Raw genomic sequence first — 24248 nt, forward strand, 5'->3', positions numbered from 1 at the left:
GAGGTGTGCAGCACAGACATGACTTGCTGATGGTGAGTGTTTAACAGATGTTACAGTCTTCTTTGTGATATAGAAACAAGATGTGTTTGTTACTCAGCTTCTTTGAGGCTGCAAGAGGTGAAGGGCCTCAGATCCAAGACTTAAAATGGAAGGAATAGGAAAGCAGGAGAGTGGCAGCTGTCTCCCCATCATCCCCACACAGCAAATACTGACAGACCTGTGCCAGCAGTGCCAGGAATGATGAACGAGAAGTGAGGTTCCAAAACAGGAACATTTCACAAGCCCTGACACCAAGCAAATGGAAAGACTACTCGTATTTCCAGGGGAAAATGTGGCAGGCTGGGAAGAAAATCACTTAGTTCTTCCTGAGCCGGAGCTTTAGTCTTGCTGTTGCTGCATCCTTCTCTCTCTGACATTTCAGTGCATATCCTTGTAGTGGTAGCAAGAGGAACTAGTCGTGGCTGGGAGTGTGACATCCTTGTGACACAGTGGGGGCCCAGAGAAAGTCCCAGCTGACCATGCCAGGAACTGCCCCTACAAATGGAGCTCACCCACTGAGCACTTCTATAGGGAATACAAGACAGGAGGATTTATGTCCAGGTTTTATTTTTATTATTTTTTACAACACCTGCTTCAATGAAAGATTGAAACAGTCAAACTAAAACAGACATTATATACCTGTAACATTTACAATATTTACATAATATACAATTATTATTTTTTTGCTCAATGGGTAATTGTAGCAACTTGGAACAAAAGTGCAAATGAAAAGAATCACTGGTGTAAAAAGTTAAACTTCCCTGTTGATAATGTTGCAATGCTTGAACAAATAGAAGTAACAAGTGGGATAAATGCACTTCATAGTAAGCAAGTGTAGTTGAAACTTCTCAGTGGCAAGTGCTGCTGAGCTTTATTTACACCAAGCTGAAGCAAGCAGGAAGCTATTACTCTATCCAGAAAACTGAAGAACGAGTTTGTAAATGATCCCTTCCTCATTTTAACATTGAACAGCAGAATCACAGTGTTGAACTTTCTATTGTGCAAATATATAGCAATTAATTTCAAATGCTATGTTGTATTTAAGTTCTAAAATATATTTTAAATTCCTTATTATACATGCTATAAAATTACACTAAAAAGTTCATTTTCTGAAGTAACAATTACCTTTATATATATTCCATATATAATTTTTAGTTTTTAAATATTTTTAAATACCCAGTGTAAAGATATACCAGCTCCAGTATGGTTGTGGTTTTTTTCATAAGCATCTACTGAAGTCCCATACATAACCAGAGCCTCATCTAAGAGTTAATTTTTCAGGTATGCTACTTTGGTCACCCTCTGTTTTCCCTTCTTTTTAAAGCACCTTTCCACATGTCCCACTCCCTGGCTGTGCTACCTTTTAACCTTGGGCTATGATGTCCTCTGCTGGAAGGGCTGAAATTCAGTTCCCTGCAGTTAATGGTTAAGTCACACGGCCACTGAAACAGAAGCAGTGGTGACACATTTCACCTCTTGGAATGTTTCTTCAATGCAGTACTGCAATCTCCAGGTCAGACAGAATTTAATTCTGTCAAATACCTGACATCCATGGGAATTACAAAGCGCACGGTGGTTTCAGCTACATGGTTTTCAACAAAAAGTAGTCTGAATTTTACAGATACAGCTTGTCACCCTCCCTAGTGATTTTCTCCATGTTTTTATCCTCAAGTAGCACCAACCATTTAAAATTTTCACCTTTAATATTTACACATAGCATTTTTTAAATTTTATATATATACACACAAGCATTTAGGCAGCATCTGTACCTTCACTGCAGAAGAAACTTATTTACAATTATTTGGAAGAATTAAATTGGATCAGGTTACAATATATCAAAACAGAATTGGCATTTGTGCTTTCTGTTTGTACAGGAGTCAGTTTTGTAATTTAAAAAAAAAAAGTTTAAATTTTTATTTGCATCAAGACATGTCACATGTTGAAAAAAGTTAGAAAACAACTAGGACTGAGAATTTCAGAGCATCAGCTTTCCTTGTATGCCCCACTAAGTCTACAGAATAGCTGTTTTCTATCAAATTTCTCCATTCAAACACCTATGTAGTTGAACCAAGCTTGCTTGAGGAGCTTCTTAATAAATAACAATACACAGCTGAAGAACCATGCAGCCTGTCTTGCACTGTGCACATTCATTAATTTCAACCTTCATTGAGTAACACATTAATAAAACAGTGCTTAAACTTCACTTTTACTCAGGACCTCAAAGTGCTTTTAAAAAGAAGGAAATACCCCCATCCTACACAGTAGTTAAGAGGCACAAGGAATAAGGCTTGAATTACTGTCTTCAGACACTGACCAGGTAACGGAAACCAAGGGCTTAAACTCCAGATTCTCCCCCATCTATTCACTGGTTTGGAGAATCCCATTTTCTCAAGTAATCTCTACTCTTAGATGTAGATGCTGTATTAGAATTATAATAATTATAATCTGTAACATTAAGCAAAAAAATAAGTTTCACAGCCCAAATAGCCCAGCTACACTGCAGCAAAGATACTTTTGAAAGAATGAAATAGTTTCATAAGAAAAATGTCTAACTAAAAATAGAGCTAAGTTTAACCTTCATAGTGATTTAGAAAACACAGGTACTCTTATAGCAGGCTGCAAGTACCTCTTCGAGTAGGCTAACAAGTATTTTATGGCCAACTGTAATTTCAGCACTGAGCTACATAAAAGTGACTGCCTGCCTCATCTGTTTATGCTTCAGTAGCCACTGGAGACCAAAAAAAGTATTGCTGAGATACACAATATTCAATAAGTAATTAAAAACTAACAGTGAATGTTTGGGGTTTTTTCAAATACAAAGCCTGTCAAAGCTGGGTGCTGAAGGAAGACTGCTGCCATCCACTTCAGGAACTAAAATTACAGAATGTGTACTGTTACTTCTGTTACTGTGCAAGCATTTTAATTATTTTAGGAATACGAGATCTTCCGTGTCCTAATAGGAAGTCATAGCATTCACATTACATTCAGGAAATATTCACCTCTTCCAGAACAAACTACTCTTCCTTTAGCTATTGTTTATATGCCATGCTTTTCCACAGGCTTCTTGTAAATGGAGGTTTCTTCTAGTCCTCTGTTTTGACAAACTACCCTCTCAGAGATGGCTGCAGTATCCCTTTTTCGACAAGGTGAGATTTCAGGGCTTTATACACGCTCAGTTGTTGCTCAGGCTGAAGTATCAACAGCTGTTTCAGTAATTTGCTGGGATTTGGACCCCTGTCAATGAAAAAGGAAAATTTATTTTGTAGGCAGAAGCTATAAAGAGACTTCTCAAAAGCTTTCCATTTTTTCTGTTGCTGCACAAACAATGCCTTCCTTTTCATGGGAACACCAAGTTATGGACTTCTTGCAGTCTGTCTCCTCAGGGTGCATGAGTGAACATTATTGGTAAACAATACCCCTTAGCTCAGTCTGAACAGAAACTAAAGCATTTATTGTACTTTCTGTCAAATGGGGATATTAAGAAGGCTTACAACAAATAAAGTTCTCTAATTCATCCTTAATCACTGTAATCAAGATTTTTCATCAACTGATCTTTATTAGTTTAGTATCTGTTGACAGATAAGCTGTGTGCTATTGAACTAAATGGAAAGTTGGTCAAGTTGGTAAAGAAAACCACAAATTAAACAAAACTTTTCTAAATAACAGCCTCGTTTTTAGCTAGTCGCTTATTTACAGTCTACTTCTAAGAATGACTGAATATGAGGCAAAAAATCTGTTGCTGATTAGGTATCTAATAACTGTTTAGCCATACGCATTTACAAAACTAAGGGCATGCATCAGTTTGGATGCCTACAGCTCCTTGATACCCCCCCTGCCCCAGGAATTAAAATGACTGACTGTAAGAGAACTGCCATTCCCACAATTTCTGCTTGAAAGCTGGTGTGGATCAAGGAAGATGAGTAGTATTTTTAAGAAGCTGACTCCTCTCTTTAACTATAGTATTTTAATCTCAAACAAAAAATCCCAAGTCAAGAGACTGAAAAATACTAAAGCTTACATGAGGAACTGCAGACTCACAACCTACAGGCTCTTCAGGAACCACTCAGAGAAAGCAGATGCTGCAGCAACCCTCCTGCCCCAAATCTCATCCTCATATCTCCCTGTAACCAGTAAATTCTAGTAAAACTTTTAAGAGGGCGCTACACAAAATTTCCTGGCGTTTCGGATACACATATTACCTCTAACAGCAGTCACAGAAACATTAAGGCATCGCTTGAATCTGACCCAAATCCTATGCAGAGACATGTTTTCGTAATAGTTCCATATTTGAAGTCATGGCATAAATCAGATTTAGAAACCTGCAGTCTCTGCTATGCTAACAGTGCAGAACATAACTCATATGAAGTAACTATGATACAATTCCTATGCAGATTTAAGTAGTTAATATTGTAAAAAGCCCATACCTTATGAAACTGGTGATATAGACATGAACAAAAGTGGCCATTAAGTACTGACAATCAAAGCGATCCATTATCCCACCATGCCCAGGGATTGTGTCTGCGAAATCCTTTTGGATGTGAAAGACATGGAGGGGGGAAATAAATAAGTCAAATAATTAGTCCTGGTCAGTGATTCCGATGAAACACACTAATGATGCATCACTTGACAGCAGCACATTAAGGCCGCAATTAAGCTATGGTTTCACTGCACTGAGCCAAAAGTTAGCAAGAGCATCCTTTGCTAAAGGAGTTTTTAATTGCAAAGGTGAGTCAAGGGGTGAGAAGGAAAAGTAGAGATAAGCAACTTGCCTGCAGTATCACACAGAAGGACAGCAGTAGGTCAGGTGCAGGTTTGCCAGTACTGAGTGCACTTGCTTGCCTAAATGTATTATATTTTGCAGCAAGCCTCCTCAGCTAATGGCTGTCATTTTTTGCCTCTACAGAATCTAATTCTCCTCTTTAATACTTTCAAAGCTTTACCTCTCTCTACTGGCAGCTGCTGCTGAAGCACTTCTCACCAGGGAATATATCTTTGCTGCAAGAGAAGCAGTAACCTGAGGGCTCTTTCCACTGTCTAACACTGGCTTTGCAAGTCATACTGCCCATTCATCAGCTGTTTATGTCACTGGGTTCTTGGTAACCATAGTTAAAAACCATGTGTGCATACAATACAAATATATTTAACAGAATTAAAATAACCTGCAGTGAAAAAATTGTCACTACTTAAAAAAAAATAAATTTCTGATAAGCAAAGCTCAATACACTACCTTTGTGCTGCCCAGTCTTGTCCACGGAACAGCTTTATCAGTCAAACTACCCTCATACATCCTTTTTGTCATTCACATTCAGTTGTGTATTTGCTGGGTGAAAACCCTGACCTTAGTCATGTGGAGTGACTGTCAGCAAGTTACACCAGCTCTGTGCTGATGTCACTCCAGCCCTTCAGTGCTGGAGAGGCATGGAGTGTCTAATCTAACCTACATGTCTTCAGTAACAGTTCCACAACATCCCTGTCTTCCCGACAGTCATTTGGTCACCACCTTGGGGCCCAGAATTATATATATATATTTTTTTAATCCACTTTTTTTTGTTCTACTTTTAAGTGTTGCTTTTCAGAATTCACACCAACAGTGCAAGATGGATGCACAGGTATGACAGCACACGAGGCTGTAGGTAGCAAAGTGCCGGGCAAGCTGCTCAGACCAGCACAGGGAAGAGGGGTGGGTACAGGCACATGTGGGAGAATCCAGCACAAACAGAGAGGTTTATATGCTTCTGTGCAAAGCACATGCCAGAACTCGTGGACACAGGGAACAACAACAACAGCAAGCAACAGGATAAGAATTACAGCAGTCCTACCAAGACATAAAGAAGGTCGGGAGAAAATTTGGGGCTGCCCTCTTCCCATACTCCTGCTGCCACTTAATACCAGCCAGGGACAACACTGCCACAAGCGACAGCGCACACCTTGCAATAAACAGAGGTTAGCACGTCACATCACTTGCCAATACACACTCTTGTCACAAGGCAGCACTGTATTGGCAAAGGCAGCCAAACATCTCATGCTTTGGTGAACCTGACATGTCAGCATCTGCATACGACACAAATACTACAGGTAAAACACAGCCAGCCACAATCTGAAGGGTAAACTGCTGTCGGAGCTTCTTTGCTGTCTATGACCTTTTATGTCAGGTATAATACCTCACATCCTGCTTGTCTAAACCACTTCTGCAACATGACTTGGAAGACTAATTAATTATCAGCCAAAATATGAAACCAAATTATTCTTAGATGTCCAACACTAAAGTCACATGTTGATTAGGCAGAGAATAACACATACACATATCCGACAAAACTAAGCGCTGCGGCTGATGCTAAAAACCAGCTCAAACATCATCACATCTTAGCAGAAACACTAGGTACTACAATGAATTTTATTAAGTAAAACACAAACAAACCTGACCTATTAGTTTTTCTATTTGAAAGTGAAAACCAAACCAAAATGGTCTTACAGGAGTCATTACACACCTTGATTTTGAAAGCTCTTTTAAATCCACTGGCAAAGAATCCTCCAAATGGTCCAATTAACGAGGCAAACGTTGACAGTGCAATGCTGTGCATCTGAAAGGGGTACATCTTCACCGTTTCCTAAAGGAAAAGGAATTAACACTGTGTTCCAATATGTTTCATTGTAGACATTTCAAGCTTAAACAGTTAAAAATTGCAGAGCACATTTCTTGACACAAAGTAATACTGAAAAGAAAGCAAAAGTAGGCACACTGTATAGAGCTGCTGAAAGGCTTGGTCATGTTAATAGGATGACGTATTTGGGGTTGCTAGAGCAGTTAACTTCAAATAATGTGGTTTCCAGCCAGTCCCTCAGTTGATCATAAGGAATATAACTACTAATTCCATCACACACAATGAGACACTCTACAATCTCCTGGCTCTGCATTTCCAGCTCCATTTCCATTTCCTATAAACAAGCTTTCCACAAATTCCTGGTATTGCTCTATTAAGTGGCCCAGTGCTCTCCGCAAACTTGTCAACTCCACACAATTCACTGTCACTTCTTCCAAGTGCTCTCACAAGACAGATATGAATATTGCACTAGTCCATCATACTGTCACCTTGGTGCATGGCAATAACAGGAGATTTAATAATGGTTTTACCCCCATGAGTACTGTTTGGTTTTCATCTAAACATATTTTTCCCCTCAGCCTGCTCATGGACTTGAAATTTGGTTTGATCTGTTCAAGTTCTTACAGATAAGAGAGACTTCATTGGCAACAGGTACCTGTTTTCCTTCCTGACATAGATTTTTAAAAAAGGGGTTTTGTTTGTTTGGTTGGGGTGTTTTGGGCTCGTTGGGATTTTTTTAATTGGGTTTTTTTGTTTGTGTTCTCTGGGTTTTGGGATCGTGGTTTGTTTTGGTGTTGTTGGGTTTTTTTTTGATGACTTAGCTTTGAGCACTTTCAAGTCAATTGTACAAGCTCCAGCCTTTGAGGGAAAGGTATGCTGGCCTCATTACCGAGAGCAGAGCATGCCTCACCTGGCAAGTCTTGATAAACACCATCTGTAGCTGAAAATCTGTACCTTGTGTTTCTAACTTGCATCACAGCTGGCCAACACCAATTAACTTCTGACTACTTTGTGCAGTTATCTTAAGACACCTTTCTTTTAGGCTAATCTATTTGGTCAAACTGAAAAGTTTGAGAGTTGAAATTATTAAGTCGTCTTCCCTGAGAGAACACAAGGCTCAACATCTTTTCATACCAAGCAAACTGTCTTCTAAACATAATAGACTGTTGCCCAAACAAGTACATTCAATTTGACTTCCTATAAAGAGAGATAAAATTAATTATTTCCACAAAAGGCTTGGCAGAAGTACTTCAGAAGTCCATGTGGAACATCTCTTTTAAAGGTTAACTGATAGCACTCTTTTAGACTGGCAGAAAGCTGTGCTTTCCCAACTTCTTGCCCTTTGCCAAAACACACAATATAGCTGGACACAGATTTCTCACTGCTCTGTCCACACTATGTTTTTATGCAGAAAAATCCTTACTAAGTTTGCAATCAACCCCCAAGTCCCTGAAGCAACAGTACATTCATTTGATATGAAAATATTTGAGCTCCTTCTAGATGTCATCTTGCTTTTCTAAATACCAACTATAGCCATTAATTACTTTTAGCCTCAGGTTTGGTTGCTAGAGTTTCCAATCTGTGCTTTCTTCTTGTAACCACTTCACCTTTTCTCCTTCAGTGTTACACCCGTGTAACCACCATGCAGAGCCTGCTGCATTCCTCGCTGCTGTGCACTCACTCTGCACTGAGCCACTGCACAGGCAAGGGCAGAGCTGCAGAACTCATTTATTCTGCATTTATCCCAGTTACCTCCTCTTTGCTCTAAAGGAAAGAAAATGACAGACTGGTTTGTTTCTATTTGATATTCTCTTCCTGTGAATACATGACATGAAACTATTGCTGGTATTCCTTTTTCACTCAGCATGCAAGTAATGGCACCAACACACGCGATGCTATTGGTGAAGAAACCTGCAAGTCCAGTTCTAACAGCGGAAAGTGGAATGAAGTTCCACAAGTTTTCTTAAGCTTGCTACTGATTTTGGGCAACCCTTTGTTTACTTTCCACAAAAATTTAAAAGTTGGTCTTCAAATACAGGTTTGTTTGCAAAATGCTTCACTGGTATCCACTTAGAGCACAAAGAGGATACAGCCACAAGAACACTGCCAGGTTTCCTCAGGTGACTCCAGCAATGCATTTCAATTCTGCCTGGGTGATCACCTCCCCCATCTGAGCAATGGAGGGGCACATTAGGTATCATTCAGTTCGTACCCTTTCAAGACTTACCAGCATTCATATACCTTTCTAAAGAACTTTAGAAAACCACTCAAGCTGGGAAGTATGATTTCAATTTTAAGCAATGTTGATTTCCTTACCCATCCCAACACAGTCTGAAGCAGTGGTGGCACAGAGTACTTCTTCATCTGAAAGAGCTCTGAAGGTTCACACTCTGTCACAAATCTGTTGGTTTCGCTGTTATATTCCACGGGGCAGACAAAGTACTGATGTTGAGCCAGAAAATAGGAAAACTGAAAAACAAAGACAAGGACACTTGAAATAGGCATTTATTGTCACAGTTAAATATAATACTGTAATGCAAGCTGAGGGTAACAAAAATATTTTAATAACAAGGAGACCCACAATGGAATAATATCAGTCTATTTAAGTTGGAGAATATCTCAAGATGACAGAAAAATGTGGATGTTCAGTGTGCTTAGTGATAATTTCCCAACTTGTTTTCCTTCTCATTTCTCTCAGATTCATATCTAATGGACATTTCTGCATTCTAAAATCTCAAAACATCACTTGCCACTCAGCCACTCATCATTTCCTTGCAGTTCACTTCTCCATTAAAACTTGAACTATTGCTTCTACAAAGTTTGGCACTTACAAGTTCTGCTGATCTTGGTGATAAATTGCTTATCAGAATAGTTACTGTATGCTGTTATTATCATCTATGCATATCATCAGTTTAAATTACTTCTCAGGAGAAAAGTCATTATAAAGTATGTAATGCAAAAGTACTACTTTACAAAGCATAAATAATGCTGTCAATAAACTTGGATTTCAAAATGGGGATGCAACTAATAAATAAAAACATTGATATAGTAACAGTAATGGCAAAAATGGCCAATATAACCTATTCAGTAAAGGTGAAAGCCTTGCCTAACCTTTCCAGTTAGTTACAAGTTGGCAGAATTCTGTAGCTGTCCTGCTTTGAGCCAGGATGAAGCTGATTTTCTTTTCACTAATTTTTTTTTTTCTTTAGTGAACTCTCTTTCAAGCAGAACACAAGTTTTCCAGCTAACGGACTGACAATGCCTGGATGTTTTATAGTTAGTGCCGAGAGACGAAGGATGCTTTGCTCTGCTTGTTGAATCTACTGCTTTGGATACAAAAGGAGCAGAAGGGTCCTATCTGCAACCCTCCTGTGAAGAGGAGAGGACTAGACAGACAGCAAAGTTGGTGAACCAAAGTATTCCATCCATTTCTACATAAGTCTTGGTATAAATTCAGAGGTCACGGAAGTCAAGCCCTTCCTCTTCTCTTCTTCCATTCATGGCTGGCTTCCATGAAGGACCCCATCTATCCATCTTCTCTGATCCCTAGGCCCGTGCATTCCTGACCCTCATAACTCTTCCCTCAGCTGTCTGCTCTGCTGCTCTCTCCAGCAGCTCTGGGACATTTCAGAACTGTTCACAGCTCAGGAGATGCCCTGGGAGTTGCTGGGGGTGTGGGTTCTGCACATTCCTGACATATTTGTACATATTTTTTTTTATAATTAGTATTTAATTAAAGCTGTCTGGTTTAGTTTTCAATGGGGAAAACCTCTCTCCTTATTCCCTCCCTCCTTTCCCTGCCTGAGTAGGAGGGGATTGCGAGCATTATTGTCACTTGTTTAATTGCCAATCCTGAAACAAACCATGAAACTAGCCAAAAAACCCCTAACTCTTAGGCTTTCAGCATTTTGAGATGACAAAATTTGTCATTAGTTTTATTTCAAGTAAAAACAGGAAGCTGAAAACTGAACTTATACAAGGAAGGTCCTGTGGTTACTTACAACAAATCCAAATACAACTGTGGAAAAGAAGCCTCCAATGAACCCTTCCCAGGTCTTCTTGGGAGATAGCTAGGCACAAAAGAGATAGCATTAGCCTCATCAGCTGCATCACTGAACCCTTTTTACTCTATTTCTGGTCCTTGTTTGTGAAAATTAAGCTCCTACTTGGTAATTTGGAAAAAAAAAAAAAAGAATAATAAAAAATGGTATGTGTGAAATAATGAATGTTGGCAGCTGCAGCCACTGAACATGATCAATAGAGCAGTAAGGCTTGAGCCTGTCCCAGGCAAGGAGGGAAAGTGCTCCAGTTTGGCTGGTGCAACTGGGCAGCTCAAGGAAGCAGAGAGCTCCCTTCCCATCTGCTGCTGCCTCTGGAGGCTGCTGCCTGCCCCTGGCCACAGCTGACCCCGATTAAGCAGCTGAGCTCCTTCAAGCAGATGACTTGGAAAACTGCACAAGGACACTGCTGTCTGTTGGTGACCTCTGCTAGCAAGTGCACATTTAGATAGCAACAGAATCCTGGGTGCTAGACTGCTGCTGGGGACATTCTTCAGGAGACCCTAGCTTCCTACATACTGACTGGCAAACTAACACAGCAAGTAACTAACATAGGCCTACAGAGACAAGCCATTTTCTTCCTCAAATTCTACCATGTTTTAGACTTAGGAGCAGTTTAATATCCAAAACAACCAAATACTCAAAAGTTTACATGGCAACATCATTAAATTAATAATTCATGGCTTTCTGTGGGGTTGTGCATCTGCTACCAGCATAGCAAGATGACTACTTGAGCCCTTCTCAGTGCTACATCAATGAGATCAGATGAGGAATAGGTATAAATGACCTAGCAGCTTATTTCAGACTACAGTTTCTGTACAGTAAGCATGCAGTTAAACCTTCGTATGAAATCCAAAACCAAAGTGATCATAAATAATGATGAAATAGGCTCAAACCGGATTATACCATAATGTCAATATTACATTCCTATTAATCCCAGTTTCCACTTACAAATCTTCAGAGTCAAGATAGTAAATTTGGTTTTTTTAGGATAAGTATACATCATGCAGTACAGCAGAAAGTATTTTTCCATAAACATGTTTTTGAACGAGTATTAAAAATGCTATAAATTCTAAAAACTTGTTAGTGAGGAAGTGCCTAAGTCAGTACCTTAATTAATGGAGTTCTGCCAAAGAAGAATCCGAAAATGTAAGCAGTAATATCATTGCAGATAACACTTGAAATTGGAACCAGAAACCTAGAGAAAGACATTAAAAACTTCATGGAAAGAAAAAGCTGACCAAATCCAAACACAGGACAGAAATGGGAACAGCAGCATTTCTTTCTGGGAATTATTTCTGTTGTATTCAGAAGGAATTACATTTCATAACGTGTCCCCCATGAGCAGCAATTTAGCTATACTTGTTTTAGTTTTCAGCCAGCAAGATCATTACAGATCCATGTTAGTTCAAGTTAAAATATTATTTTATGCATGAGCTTAAAACATGAAGAGGCTGGCTTTTTCCTTTCAGGCTGGGAGACTGGCACCACAGTTAGGAAGAAATCAACAGATATAAACATATTAATGTTACTGGTAACATCAAAGCAAGCAAATTCCTTTTAAAGTTAATGATACCTAAACTAAAAAAAAAAAAGAAAAAAAAAATCCTTTTTTTTCCACTCTTGTCATTTTGGAGCAGCCTGTGTTAGCTTTCTAAGTGTTCTTTGCATTCAGACAGCATCTGAATCTGATACTGAAGTCTGCTAACCTTCCTTTTTTTCCCTTTTCAAAACAGGCATGTATTAATAAGCTAAAAAGTCAGATTATGTGACCATATCTCAAATTGCCTAGCATCAATGGAAGTAAGAAATAGTAGGCCAGCAAGGCAACTAGGGTCAGTTTTTCACACATGAATATAATCACTATGAAAATAATTTGTTTATATACAAATTTTGCAAAAGGCTTTGGGTTTTCTTTATAAATATGAGCACATGTTTTCTGCAATTATCTCCCCAGTACTACACATATCAGGAAAAGAAAAAGAACATACAGTATTATTTCCTTGGAAGAACACAAATCAAATTCCATGTGCTTTTTACTTCTTTCTCAATGTGCAATTTACCCTGTCCCTAAAGCACTGGAGGTGGGAAAACACACCCTGTCTTTGAGGAGTGGTTTTAAGTAATCAACTTTAACCGCATTATCAAAGTAAAATACATCACTGGAAATGGGGTATTAAGATGACCCAACAATGTCCAAGATTCAAACTCTTGTAATATTTCAAGTAATCTGAATTTATCTGAATAGGGAAGGTGACAGGGAAAGAGGCTGGATGGGGGATTTCAAATTAAATGTTCCAACTTCAATGGCTCTGAGCAACATGAAGCACTCAAGTAATTGAAAAAGAATTGCTGGATCTTCATCCATTCAGCAACATGCGACCAAAACTATTTCACCAAGCATGCAAGCAATCCTATTTCTTGCAAGTAAGTGAAGGGGTTGTTCAAAACTGTCATACTTGTGGCTGCCAATCTGGTTAAAGGGGTTTCTGCTTCCTCTCCTGCCTCCTTCACCTCATTGCTCCCAATTCTTCTGACTCCCCTCCCAACTAGACATTAAAAGTCCTCTAATTTGTGCTGCTTTAACCATTCCCACAATTCTTCCCTAACCAGATCTATGTAAAAGAACCAACCTTTTAACGCAATAGATTACATATCAGTTTATTACTGTCCCCTTACCAGATCATGCCTTCAAAGAGATTTTGGATGACAAGATGAGATTGAGTTACAGTGATCAGCAAAGTGACATGAGTCCATGCGAACTGTTAACAATGCAACAACACAACAGTTAGTGAAAACACCAAACCATACACCTTGGTAAATACTGGCATGTCAGCTAGAGGAGCTACTTAGGAGCTCACAGGAAAGACCAGTTCTAGTGATAATGCAAAAGATGTGTGCATACAGTATATCACAAGCCAGCTGGCTTTCTGAAGCAAGTACCGAAACTTTATCAGGTTTCCCCAGAACTTACCTTCACAGAATTTAAAGTGCAGTTTAACATCTAATTTAATAAGACATACCCCTTTAGCATGAAAGCAGCAGAGAAACATAAGCAATGTGATATTCTGTATGTACATACAAGACATGTTAGAACTGTAACAATAAAATGGTGATGAAAAACTCATGGAAGAGTCATGTTACACAGATATGGATCTCTCTCATAACAGAATACCCATCCTCTTATTAAATATGAACATTCTCAGGATTAGCAAAAACAAAGTGTTAATTCTTAGGCACATGGTCATTTAAACAGTCCTTTTCCTCAGTATTACTGTCCATACTTTGTGTTTATTTTGTAGCACCAGTGTACTACAATAAAGCAGTTTCCAAACAGTTTACCAGTAAAGAATCTACAATAGATTTTATTTTCCAAAACCTTTTAAATCAAGAACTGGTAGTTTTTTCATGAAACACCAAATTTAAGCACTCTAAATGTCTGGACGATTTAACACTTGGAATGTCCTAGTTCCTTGAATCTCTTATCACATGAGTTCTCTTGTGGTAGCCAGCATCTACTTCCAGGTAAGACAACTCAAGAAGTCTGAAAGGGGAGGTGCAGGAACTGACTTAAGGTTCCTGAAAGTATTATCTGCTTGTTATTTGAACCATCTCTGCAGCAAATTTTTTAATATTTGTATAGTGATGTTGAAACACCCCCTAAACCCAAATGGCTAGTCTCCCTGTCCATCCACAGGACATACATGGCTTCCCTCCATTTTACTGCAATTCTTAGGCAGTCACATCTTAATGATTTCTGGGCAGGCAACAACTCATATGACTGATACCACATTTTTTGTGCCTTCTTTCCAGAAGTCAAACAAGGAAAAAACCTACAGAAAAATTATTATATTTACCTTGTGCCAATCTTAAGGAATTTTTTTTGCAGATTAGATGATAAAGGCCACCTCTCCTAGAAGAGCTGCATCTCCCTGTCAGGCAAATTCTCCCACAAACAGGGTACACTTCTTTTTTTTTTTTTTTTGTGAGGAAAAGATTTTTTCCCATGCTCATACAGATCTCAGCTAAGTCCTAGTCTAGAATTAGGAGTCCTTGATGGTAAAGTGCTACCTAAAGCACTACAGAAGCAGAGGAGTTAATTGCATCTTTGGAACCTGAAACTGTAAGAAATCCTTAGGGTTGCACAGTGCCCTGATTGCTCAAGTTCTTTAATGACAGGAGCTGTACTACATTACTGCTTTGCTTCTAACCACTTCTATATAGAAGGTGAGGAGGTGTGGTGTGCCAGTGGGGTTTTTTGGGTTTGTTTTAGTTTGGGTGGGGTTTCTTGTGTTTGTTTTTGTTGTTTGGATTTCGTTGTTTTGTTTTTTGTTTGTTTGGTTTTTGTTGTTGTTATTTTGTTGTGGTTTTTTTGTGCAGGTGTTTTTGTTTGTTTGTTTTGTTTTGTTTCTCATTGTTGTTGGTTTTTTTTACCTGTGATGTTACAAAATTAGTTTTCAACCTAGAAGAGACATACGAGGAAAAAGTTCATGCCCTTGATTAGCTCTTATGCTGATTTTTAGGTGGACAAGCATGAGAGATGAAAACACTGGTTTCTTTTAGTAATTTTCCACACCCCTTTTCCAAGCTATTTTATGAACATAGAGACATGACTGTTTCTAGTGACGTTCATAACGTGAGTGACCACAGCAAAGAGGGTAATACACACCATGTAAAACTGCAGGCGATAATGTTTCTTCACTAAACTCAAAACAAACATGCAGAAGCCTGTAAAAAACCAAAATAAGCATAGTTTGTACCATCTTATATTTAATTACACTGAACTGTGATATACCAGTAATTCTCTTCCCTCAAAGCAGCTTTTAGTACCTCTGCTGCTAGAAGCATTTTGCTTGTATTCAGCCCAATGTACATATAAAATTATTCTCATTAGAGCACACAATTTAGTAAACATCAGTAAAGAGCATCCATTTCATTACCCACAAGGTCCCATCATAGACATAATTTTTTAGGGGAGGAGATCATCACCTTTAAAAACCACTCAAAACCAGGTCAACAAGCTGGTTTTGAATGATTAACAGAAATAACTGAAAAGACCAGTTTGTGCCTTTCCCCCAGACAGGCACATGGCTGCATGCAATGCAAGCCTGAAATGCTGGCACTGGAGCATTCTGCTGACAGAAAGAAACTATCTGGGTGACTAAGAGAGCACCTCTTCTCCCCTAGGGCAACCTCCTCTGCCAATGGAGTCAGAAGTCCTCAAAAGACCCGTAACACTAGGGTTAGCCCTAGAGATGACCCTCAGTGACCACACCATCCCAATGCAGCAGCCACCAAGAGGCTCTGCTACACTCGTAACTGGCTTGTCTTATCTCTCCCTTCACCGTGCTTCAGCTATCACAAAGCACTAGGTAAGTTAGCTTCCTCAAGCCAAAGTCAGCTGAAAAAGGTCAAGTCTTGCAAAGCTGATCTCAAATTTGTGATCTAAGCACAGAGTAGAATTTTTATCTGGTTTAAAAAATAAAATTAACAGCAGACAGACTGACAGTTCACATTGAAGATGAGGTTTCTTATTATATTTTACAAGTATTTGTAGCATAGCAGCCTCCTGCCCCTTCAGCCAATCCGAGACTTCAATCGATTTAATTTTAGGCTAAAGTCATATTAATTGCATTGCTGAAAACATTGTGGCCTGTATTTACATGTTTACAAAGCAATACCCCACAAGACCAAGAGCTTATCTCTCTTCTTCCTAGAGAAGAGGCTTTTAAAAAGTGGAAGGAAAATCTACCCACGACACAAGCATCTGAGTATCTTGCAGACAAAATAAAGCCTCCAGGATTTTGAATAATCATTTTAAAATATATTGGTCAATCTCATCGCTGTAGACCTAGCAAAACACTTGCACAATACAGCATCAACCCAGCACAGCAATTACACATACAAGTAATCTCCACAGACTGCCAAAATATAATTTGTGTACTCAGGTATTGAGCCCCAGTTCTCCAGCACTCAAAATGAATTCATGCCAACTTCTCTTAAGAGCTATTAGCTCAACTCAGTCAAGATCATGCACTTGTTTGGGCTTCTTTCTTCTCAGTGAATGCAACATTTATATTAATCTCTTCACAGGAAAAACAAAACCACAAACACCTAATTTCCTTGAACATCAAGAGGAGAAGGAAATTAAAGTGCATAAAGCTGGGGAGCAATTATTAAAAAAAAAAAAAATAAAAGAAACAAGCACAGAAACAAATGCAGCACAAAATTCTTTCATTTTTGCAATTTCCTACACTTACCTGCTAAATAGAGTGCAAAAGATATAAACCTGTGGTAACGAATTAGGAATTGAAGCTGTTCTCTTCTCTGAACAAATGTAGCAAAGTAATCAGCTACAGTCTCTCCATAAAAGAAGTAGTTCACACAGAGCAAAAAGTACCTACAACATACAACAGCTAGCAGTTATTTTAACAAGATAATATATGTTAGGCATCATTCTTACAAACAAAACAAACAAACCGACCACAATAAAAACACCAGAGAAAACCAAAACCAAAATGGTAGAAAAGATGTGATAAAAATAAAATTCAAGTATAAATCCACTTTTATACTTCTTGGTTGGTGTCTCCTCTGATAAGCCAATTTTTGTAACTTACTTCTTGCAAAGCAACTGCACTGGAAAAAAACAAGCACATTTTGCAGGATACAGTTGGAAAATTAATTTCATCCTTAACTACAGTATTGAATACTCCACAATTCTGCAAGTCCTTTACAGATGTTCCAGAAGTACAGAACTTTGACACTGACTCAAGCAATTCCGCATATTCTTTTCCTGTGTCCTAATAAGTGGCTTGTGATTTCTGCCTTAAAAAGGTACTTGCATGATGAAACCTCTGAGGTTATAGGACAGCGAGTCTGACACAGGGCTTGAGGAAGAGAATGCAATTATACTTTTGCCATCTGGCCTGAAAATTCTCATCTGAAAGAGTTACTGCTGCATCTCCTGCTCCACTCCACTGCACACTTTGCCTTTTAGCTTTCTTGACTGAGCAATAATCTTACACGATTAAATCCATCAACTAACTAGTAAACGCAGCTATTACTACAACCTTGTCAAAAAAATTTTGTGGGAGTATGTCCACACCCAAGGTTCAACTGAGGTGAAATGTCACCTTCAGCCATCTCTTTCTGAAAATCTTCAAAGAAATCCCTTTCCTTTATCAAAACAGTCAGTATACAAGTAATTCTGCCAAAGGTCTTCATATAAATTCAGTTACTCAGCTTTCTAGAGTTAAGTCACCATATGATCCTCAAATGTCAAGGCAGCACTCAATAAAAAACAATAAATAGCAAATACAAAGCCACTAAGAGATGCACCTCTCTAGGCAACATACTATTTGGCCCATTACAGAAGTCAGTCACAAAAGATAAAAACTTGTGATTCAAGATCTCCGGATAGTCTCAGAGCAATCAATACTCATTCTCTTCCTCCAAGTAGATGTTAATACTCACTCTGCAAGGCTTCACAGCTCTAAATGAGCCAAATAGTTTATGTTCACACTACTAACAGGATTCTCTCATCTCATTGAAATGTCTTCGTATTTTGTTTCAGTGGCAAGATGCTGGACTGAAAGCAGCTTTGATATTAACTAGTGTAGCAACACAGAGGAGTTGATTTTGAGCTCCACATATGAAAGTGATGGTGGTCACCTGCCAAAGTAGGCTAAGTGGTAGAGCACACATCCCCCCCTCTAAAAATGCTGGCAATGCTGCAGAATCATTCATGTGTGAGTCTGTTCTAGCTGTAGATCCAGAAGCCATGGAATAAAGGAGACAATAGATCAGTCCTCTGGATGACTCAGAAGTGACCAGAGGGGAACCGACCAGCATTTACAGAAGAGCGAACAGCAGGAATCCACCTCATTACACAGTAAAGTTGCCTCTAGCATACACATGCTCAAGTCTGACTTAAAACTTATAAGCATACATACATATATGTGTACATATATACATATTTATAACAAGGAAAAAACTGAAGTAGTAAAAGACCAAGTGACTTGTCCAAGTTCACAGGTGGAATACAACTACAGAATCCCATATGTCAGATGTCAGGTTTTATGTCCACACATGACCTAAAAAGCTATCATTCCACCATGACGGCACATGAAGAACATGAAGATATTCAAGTTTCACATCCTTACTTATTGATGTTCTTGCTTGCTACTCACCAGCTGAGGGATCTAAACCATGGTAAATCATACGAGTGGTAGACTCTGTAACCTATAGTAATGATTTCATGATAACACTTCACTTGGATGCTTAAGACCTAAAATAAGAGAAATTAAAAATTATGTAAATATGCTGCAGTTTTTTCTTAAAGGCAGTAAGTAGCACTGCGACCTGCATTAAGGGAAGAAATTTTTCTGAATTCAAATTGCTCTCAGAAAACAGACAGCTTCAAAGCAGGTCCAAGAAAACTAAAGCTCCACTTAACTGTGTTCGGGCCCCCCTAAAGAAAACCAACCAAGCAAACAACAAACAAATGAAACAACCCTCAAAACCATGAGACACGCTGAGAAAAACCCTACTGAGCTAGCTGCAAGAATATGCTCATGAAACATGGGAAAGCTCCAGACTTTTCTTCATTTAAACAGTTTGGCAGCAGCAGGGCAAAAGTACTTCCTGTAAAGAAGGCTCTACTTCTTTAGGCTAAGTTTCATCTTTAAATTTAGTTTAAGAAATATTTTCTAGGCCCAACAGAATATAAATAGCTGTGTGCAACACAACTTGGACACCCAGGTCCTTCCACATGCAAGTGTCTCATTAAGGGCAATTACCATCGATGATTAGAAGGAAAGCTTATAACCCAGGTCTGAATGTCACACCTTCCATGGTCTGCATTTTGTTGGGCTGATCTCACACTTCAGTGTTTGCCTGTGCAAATCTGGTAGTACATCCTGTCAGTATTTGGACACCAAAGGACTTCACCAGTTTTGTCTAATCCACAGTCACCAAGCAGATGGCCTTGTCCAGACATCAAGAATTGCCAGACGCTGGTCATCAGTAACGCCACTCAGAGGCAGGAATAAGAACCTCCTCAAGCCGACTGCGCGTGTCGCCGTGCGAGGCTTTGCAGTGTTCTCTTACCACCTGCATTCACGCATAAATCTCATCTTGCTCAACCAGTGAAAACAGTATAAAACAGTCTTACACCACCTCAGCAAGTTAAATTTGAAGGTCTCCTATCTCATGCTCTTTCTTCTGCCTGGCCTACATTATAAAACATAAATGCTCTATGCAAGAGCAACATTAAAGGATTGCACCTCGCAGCAGAAAAGGACACTGAGGGCCAAAGGCATGGAAGCTCATCCCTTTTGCCTTAGTAGCAGGCAAATGGCAAACATACGTCCCAACTTTTCAGAGCAGTCTCAGGGCTTCACTGGATTACCCTTCCTACAAGTCTCTGAGCATTTTCAGTCTCAGTATTAAGATTTGGTTTGAGCACATCAGTTCTTGTTTAAATATAAGCTACTTGATTCCAGTGAAATTAAATAATTCCTGAACAAAACTGCTTTTTCCTTCTATTCTTTTTTCATATAGTCTCAAACGTCAACTTTATGAACATGTATTATATTAGAAGACAGAAACAGGAAACATAAACCAGACTAATTCTGATGTAGAGACTGTAATGCAGATCATAATACTGATGAAACAGCATTCCAGTTTCTCAAGACAATACAGGTTAAAAAAAGGGAGTTTATGACCTTTGGAAGCAGGGGCAGACAATTCAGGAGGACCATAAGGATGTAACGAAGTTGAGGAGGGAGAAAATCAGAAGTGCCAAAGCCCAACTAGAACTCATTCTGGCTACTGCTGCAAAAGATAATAAAAATGTTTCTATAACATTCACTACAAAAGGAGGGCTAAGGAGAATCTCCATCCTTTACTGAATGCAGGGGGGAAACCTATTGATAAAGGATGAGGAAAAGGCTGAGGTACTCAATGCCTTCTTCGCCTCAGTCTTTAGTAGTAGGACCAATTGCTCTCTGGGTACCCAGCCCCTTGAGCTGGAAGACACGGGGCCCCCATAATGCAAAGGGAAATGGTTAGTGACCTGCTACACCACTTAGACACACACAAGTATATGGGGCCATACGGTATCCACCAGTACCCAAATGGGTACTGAGTGAGGTGGTGGAAGTGCTCAGCAAGGCACTTTCTATCATTTACCAGCAGTTCTGGCTAACCAGGGAGGTCCCAGTTGACTGGAAGTGAACAAATGTGACCATTTACAAGACGGGCCAGAATGAGGACCCAGCCTGTCAGTCTGACCTCAGTACCGAGGAATGTTATGGAGCAGATCATTGTGAGTGCCAACACCCAGAATGTACCAGACAACCAGGTTATCAGGCTGAGTCAGCATGAGTTTATGAAAGCCAGGTCCTGCTTGACAAACCTGATCTCCTTCTATGACAAGGTGACCTGCTTAGCAGATGAGCAAAAGACTGTGTATGTTGTCTACCTAGACTCTAGTGAAGCCTTTGACACTGTTTCCCACAGCATTCTCCTGGAGAAACTGGCTTCTCATGACTTGGACAGGTATGCTTTGCTGAGTGAAAACTCAGCTAGCTGACAGGGCCCAAAGACTTGAGGTGAATGAAGCTAAATCCAGTTGGGGGCCAGACACAAGTGGTATTCCCCAGGGCTCAGTGTTGGGGCCAGTTTTCCTTAATAACTTTTTCCATTATCTGGATGAGGAGATTGAGTGCACTCTCAGTAAGTTTGCAGATGACACAAAGATGAGCAGGAGCATTGACCTGCCTGAGGGTAGAAAAGCTCCATAGAAGGGATCTGGACAGGCTGGATCAACAGGCCAAGGTCAAATGTATGAGATTCAACAAGGCCAAGTGCCAGGACCTGCACTTAGGTCACAACAACCCTAGGCAATGCTACAGGCTTGGGGAAGAGCGGCTGGAAAGCTGTCCAGAGGAAAAGAACCTGGGAGTGTTGGTCAACATGCAGCTGAATATGAGCCAGCAGTGTGTCCAGGTGGCCAACAGCACCCTGGCTTGTATCAGAAATAGCGTGGCCAGCAGCATTAGGGAGGAGATTGTCCCACTCTACTCACTACGAGAAGGACATTGAGGTGCTGGAATGAGTCCAGAGAAGAGCAACAAAGCTGGTGAAGGGTCAAGAGAACCAGTTTGATTAGGAGCTGCTGAGGGAACAGAGGTCATTTAACCTGGAGAAAAAGAGGCAGAGAGAAGACCTTGTCACTCTCTACAGCTACCTGAAAGGAGGTTGGAGCAGGGCTGGGGGCATGGTTTAGTGGAGGACTTGGCAGTGTTAGGTTTATGGTTGGACTCAAAGGTTTTTTCCAAGCTAAATGATTCTATGAATACAATCCAAAAGGTGTTTTACAGGAGACTATGAAACAAGTAAAAGCACATTTTGACAGCTAAACAAGCTTAGAGTCAAAAAATCAAAGCAGTTACCCAGAAGTGCCTATTTCAGAAACCATATCGCTGTCTGTTACTTTCCATAACTGGAAAAGATAGTTAAACCATTATTCAATAAAAATAGCAGCAATAAAAATTATGGAAGGAAGCAGTAAAGGCTGACTGGGTATGTAGGGTGTATTATTCTTATTTCATGTTATGACCTAAAAATGCACTTTATCTTTGTACCTTGGAAAGGAACCTAGCTCTATTCTACAGATAAACCCAAGGCTACAAGGCAGGCCTGTACAGAAGTAGGAAATTAATGCACCATGCCTGAAGAAAGCTTTTTCAGTGCCAGTCACAGACAGCAGACCAGAGCTGAGTGCTTCACTCAGCCTCAAAATTAAAACTCTTGTTTCTTCAGGTTTTTTGAGGTTTTGAGATTTTTTTGGGGGGGTCATTTAACCTCAAAGAATGTAACTGTAGGTCATGAGAACTGGAAAAGGAAACAGATGACAGTAGTTTAGTAAACTTCAAGGCAACAGTCTTTCAATGTGTTACTTTAATCCCTGTTTTAAAAACATATTTATTTCAGTATATAAGACGCTCATAATCCACAAGGCCTAGTTGTGAATCTGTTGTGTTTTTCAAAAGTATTTACATTTACACAAATGAGAGACAAATTGCTCTGAATTGCCCATGTGGTTTGCTTCCAACTGTCTTAACCACAATGAATGAAGAGATAAAGTAACTCTGGCATGACAGAATCTATTTAAACGAACTTACCAGAAGCATCAGCATAAATGATCCCAGGTATATGATCAGAAAAAACACAGAAATCATAGCTAGGGAGAGAATTCCACGAATCCACCAGTTTTTCCATCTATCAAAAAAAAAGAGAGAGTAAAGAGCAAGCAGTTATAAATTAAAATAAATGCCACTTCTTTTACTCACTAGAGATTGAAGTGTATTAGGAACAGTAGGAGTTTCAGAAATTGTTTGTGCTTAATAAAACACATGGCAAGAAACACAGAATCAACCAACTAACCAGGATACACAGTAAAAATGGAAGTTAGCCACCTTTCTTCTTCCCCCATGTCCCTTCCCACTCCCAAATGCAATTTGCAATTAAATGGATCAACCCCATATTGAAGCTGCTGTGAAAATATGTAAGGACCCTCAAAAAGCATCACATAATGAGCAAGATTTCTGGGGGCCCAGCCATATAAAGGCTCACATAAGAAAGAAAGGCTGCCACGTAAAAAGCATACAATTATTTGTGGATTAACAGACTGACAAGTCCACCATTAAACCATGTCCCTAAGCACCACATCTACATGTCTTTTAAATACCTCCGGAGATGGTGACTCAACGACTTCCCTGGGCAGCCTGTTCCAATGCTAGATAATGCTTTCAGTGAATAAATGTTTCCTAATATCCAATCTAAAACTTAACTGGCACAACTCCAGGCCATTTCCTCTCATCCCATCACTTGTTACTTGGGAGAAGAAACCAACCCCCACCTCACTGCAACCTCCTTTCAAGTAGTCGTAGAGGGCAATAAGGTCTCCCCTCAGCCTCCTTTTCTCCAGGCTAAACAACCCCAGTTCCCTCAGCTGCTCCTTGTAAGACTTGTGCTCCAGACCCTGCACCAGCTCCATTGCCCTTCTTTGGACACCCCACAGCATCTCAACATGCTCCTTGTCATGAGTGGCTCAAAGCTGAACAAAGAACTCAAGGTGCAGAATGCCTTCTCTGAAAAAACAAGTGTTTAAAAAAACCCCAAAGCCAAACAACTTGGAAGTCTTTATTGGTTTGTTTGGATTTTTTTTTTTTTGGTAATTTCTAGAGTAACCAAAATGTTATTTTTCACCTCCCAACCTCCTGCTCCCAAAGGCCAGTAACAGGAAGAATCAAGAGTCCAGTTCATTAAAAAAAAATGTAAAAACTCATAACAGGCTCCACTTTGCCTTGAAAATGTTTCTAGTTTTCAGTAGCCTATATTTTATTGTTCATATTACTTTCCAATAAGTTTTCTCCTCTTTTGCCTGTACTTTTCCCTTCAAGAATTTTGCCTTTAAAAGTGCACCAAAGAAACTAATCACAAGTTCCTGCTAAACACAAAAAAAACCTGCTGTAGCTTAGAG

At 39.5% G+C, this 24248-nt stretch overlaps 1 protein-coding gene across 1 annotated transcript in view; it reads right to left on the reverse strand.

The window, feature by feature from the left end:
- Positions 1 to 589: 589 nt before the first annotated feature.
- CDS1 (CDP-diacylglycerol synthase 1) overlaps positions 590 to 24248 on the reverse strand; it is a 34064-nt gene continuing 10405 nt past the window's right edge. Inside the window, exons 3-13 of the mRNA XM_051619439.1 lie at positions 22888 to 22984; positions 18889 to 18986; positions 16960 to 17099; positions 15369 to 15427; positions 13379 to 13461; positions 11810 to 11897; positions 10643 to 10711; positions 8958 to 9110; positions 6528 to 6647; positions 4464 to 4567; positions 590 to 3273 (exon numbers count right to left, since the gene is read on the reverse strand). Coding sequence (XP_051475399.1) covers positions 3144 to 3273; positions 4464 to 4567; positions 6528 to 6647; positions 8958 to 9110; positions 10643 to 10711; positions 11810 to 11897; positions 13379 to 13461; positions 15369 to 15427; positions 16960 to 17099; positions 18889 to 18986; positions 22888 to 22984 — 1141 coding nt within the window. The 3' untranslated portion in view covers positions 590 to 3143. The remainder of the gene's footprint in view (positions 3274 to 4463; positions 4568 to 6527; positions 6648 to 8957; positions 9111 to 10642; positions 10712 to 11809; positions 11898 to 13378; positions 13462 to 15368; positions 15428 to 16959; positions 17100 to 18888; positions 18987 to 22887; positions 22985 to 24248) is intronic.

The sequence above is a fragment of the Apus apus genome, chromosome 4 (assembly GCF_020740795.1).
Source record: "Apus apus isolate bApuApu2 chromosome 4, bApuApu2.pri.cur, whole genome shotgun sequence".
In the NCBI taxonomy this organism is placed as follows: domain Eukaryota; kingdom Metazoa; phylum Chordata; class Aves; order Apodiformes; family Apodidae; genus Apus; species Apus apus.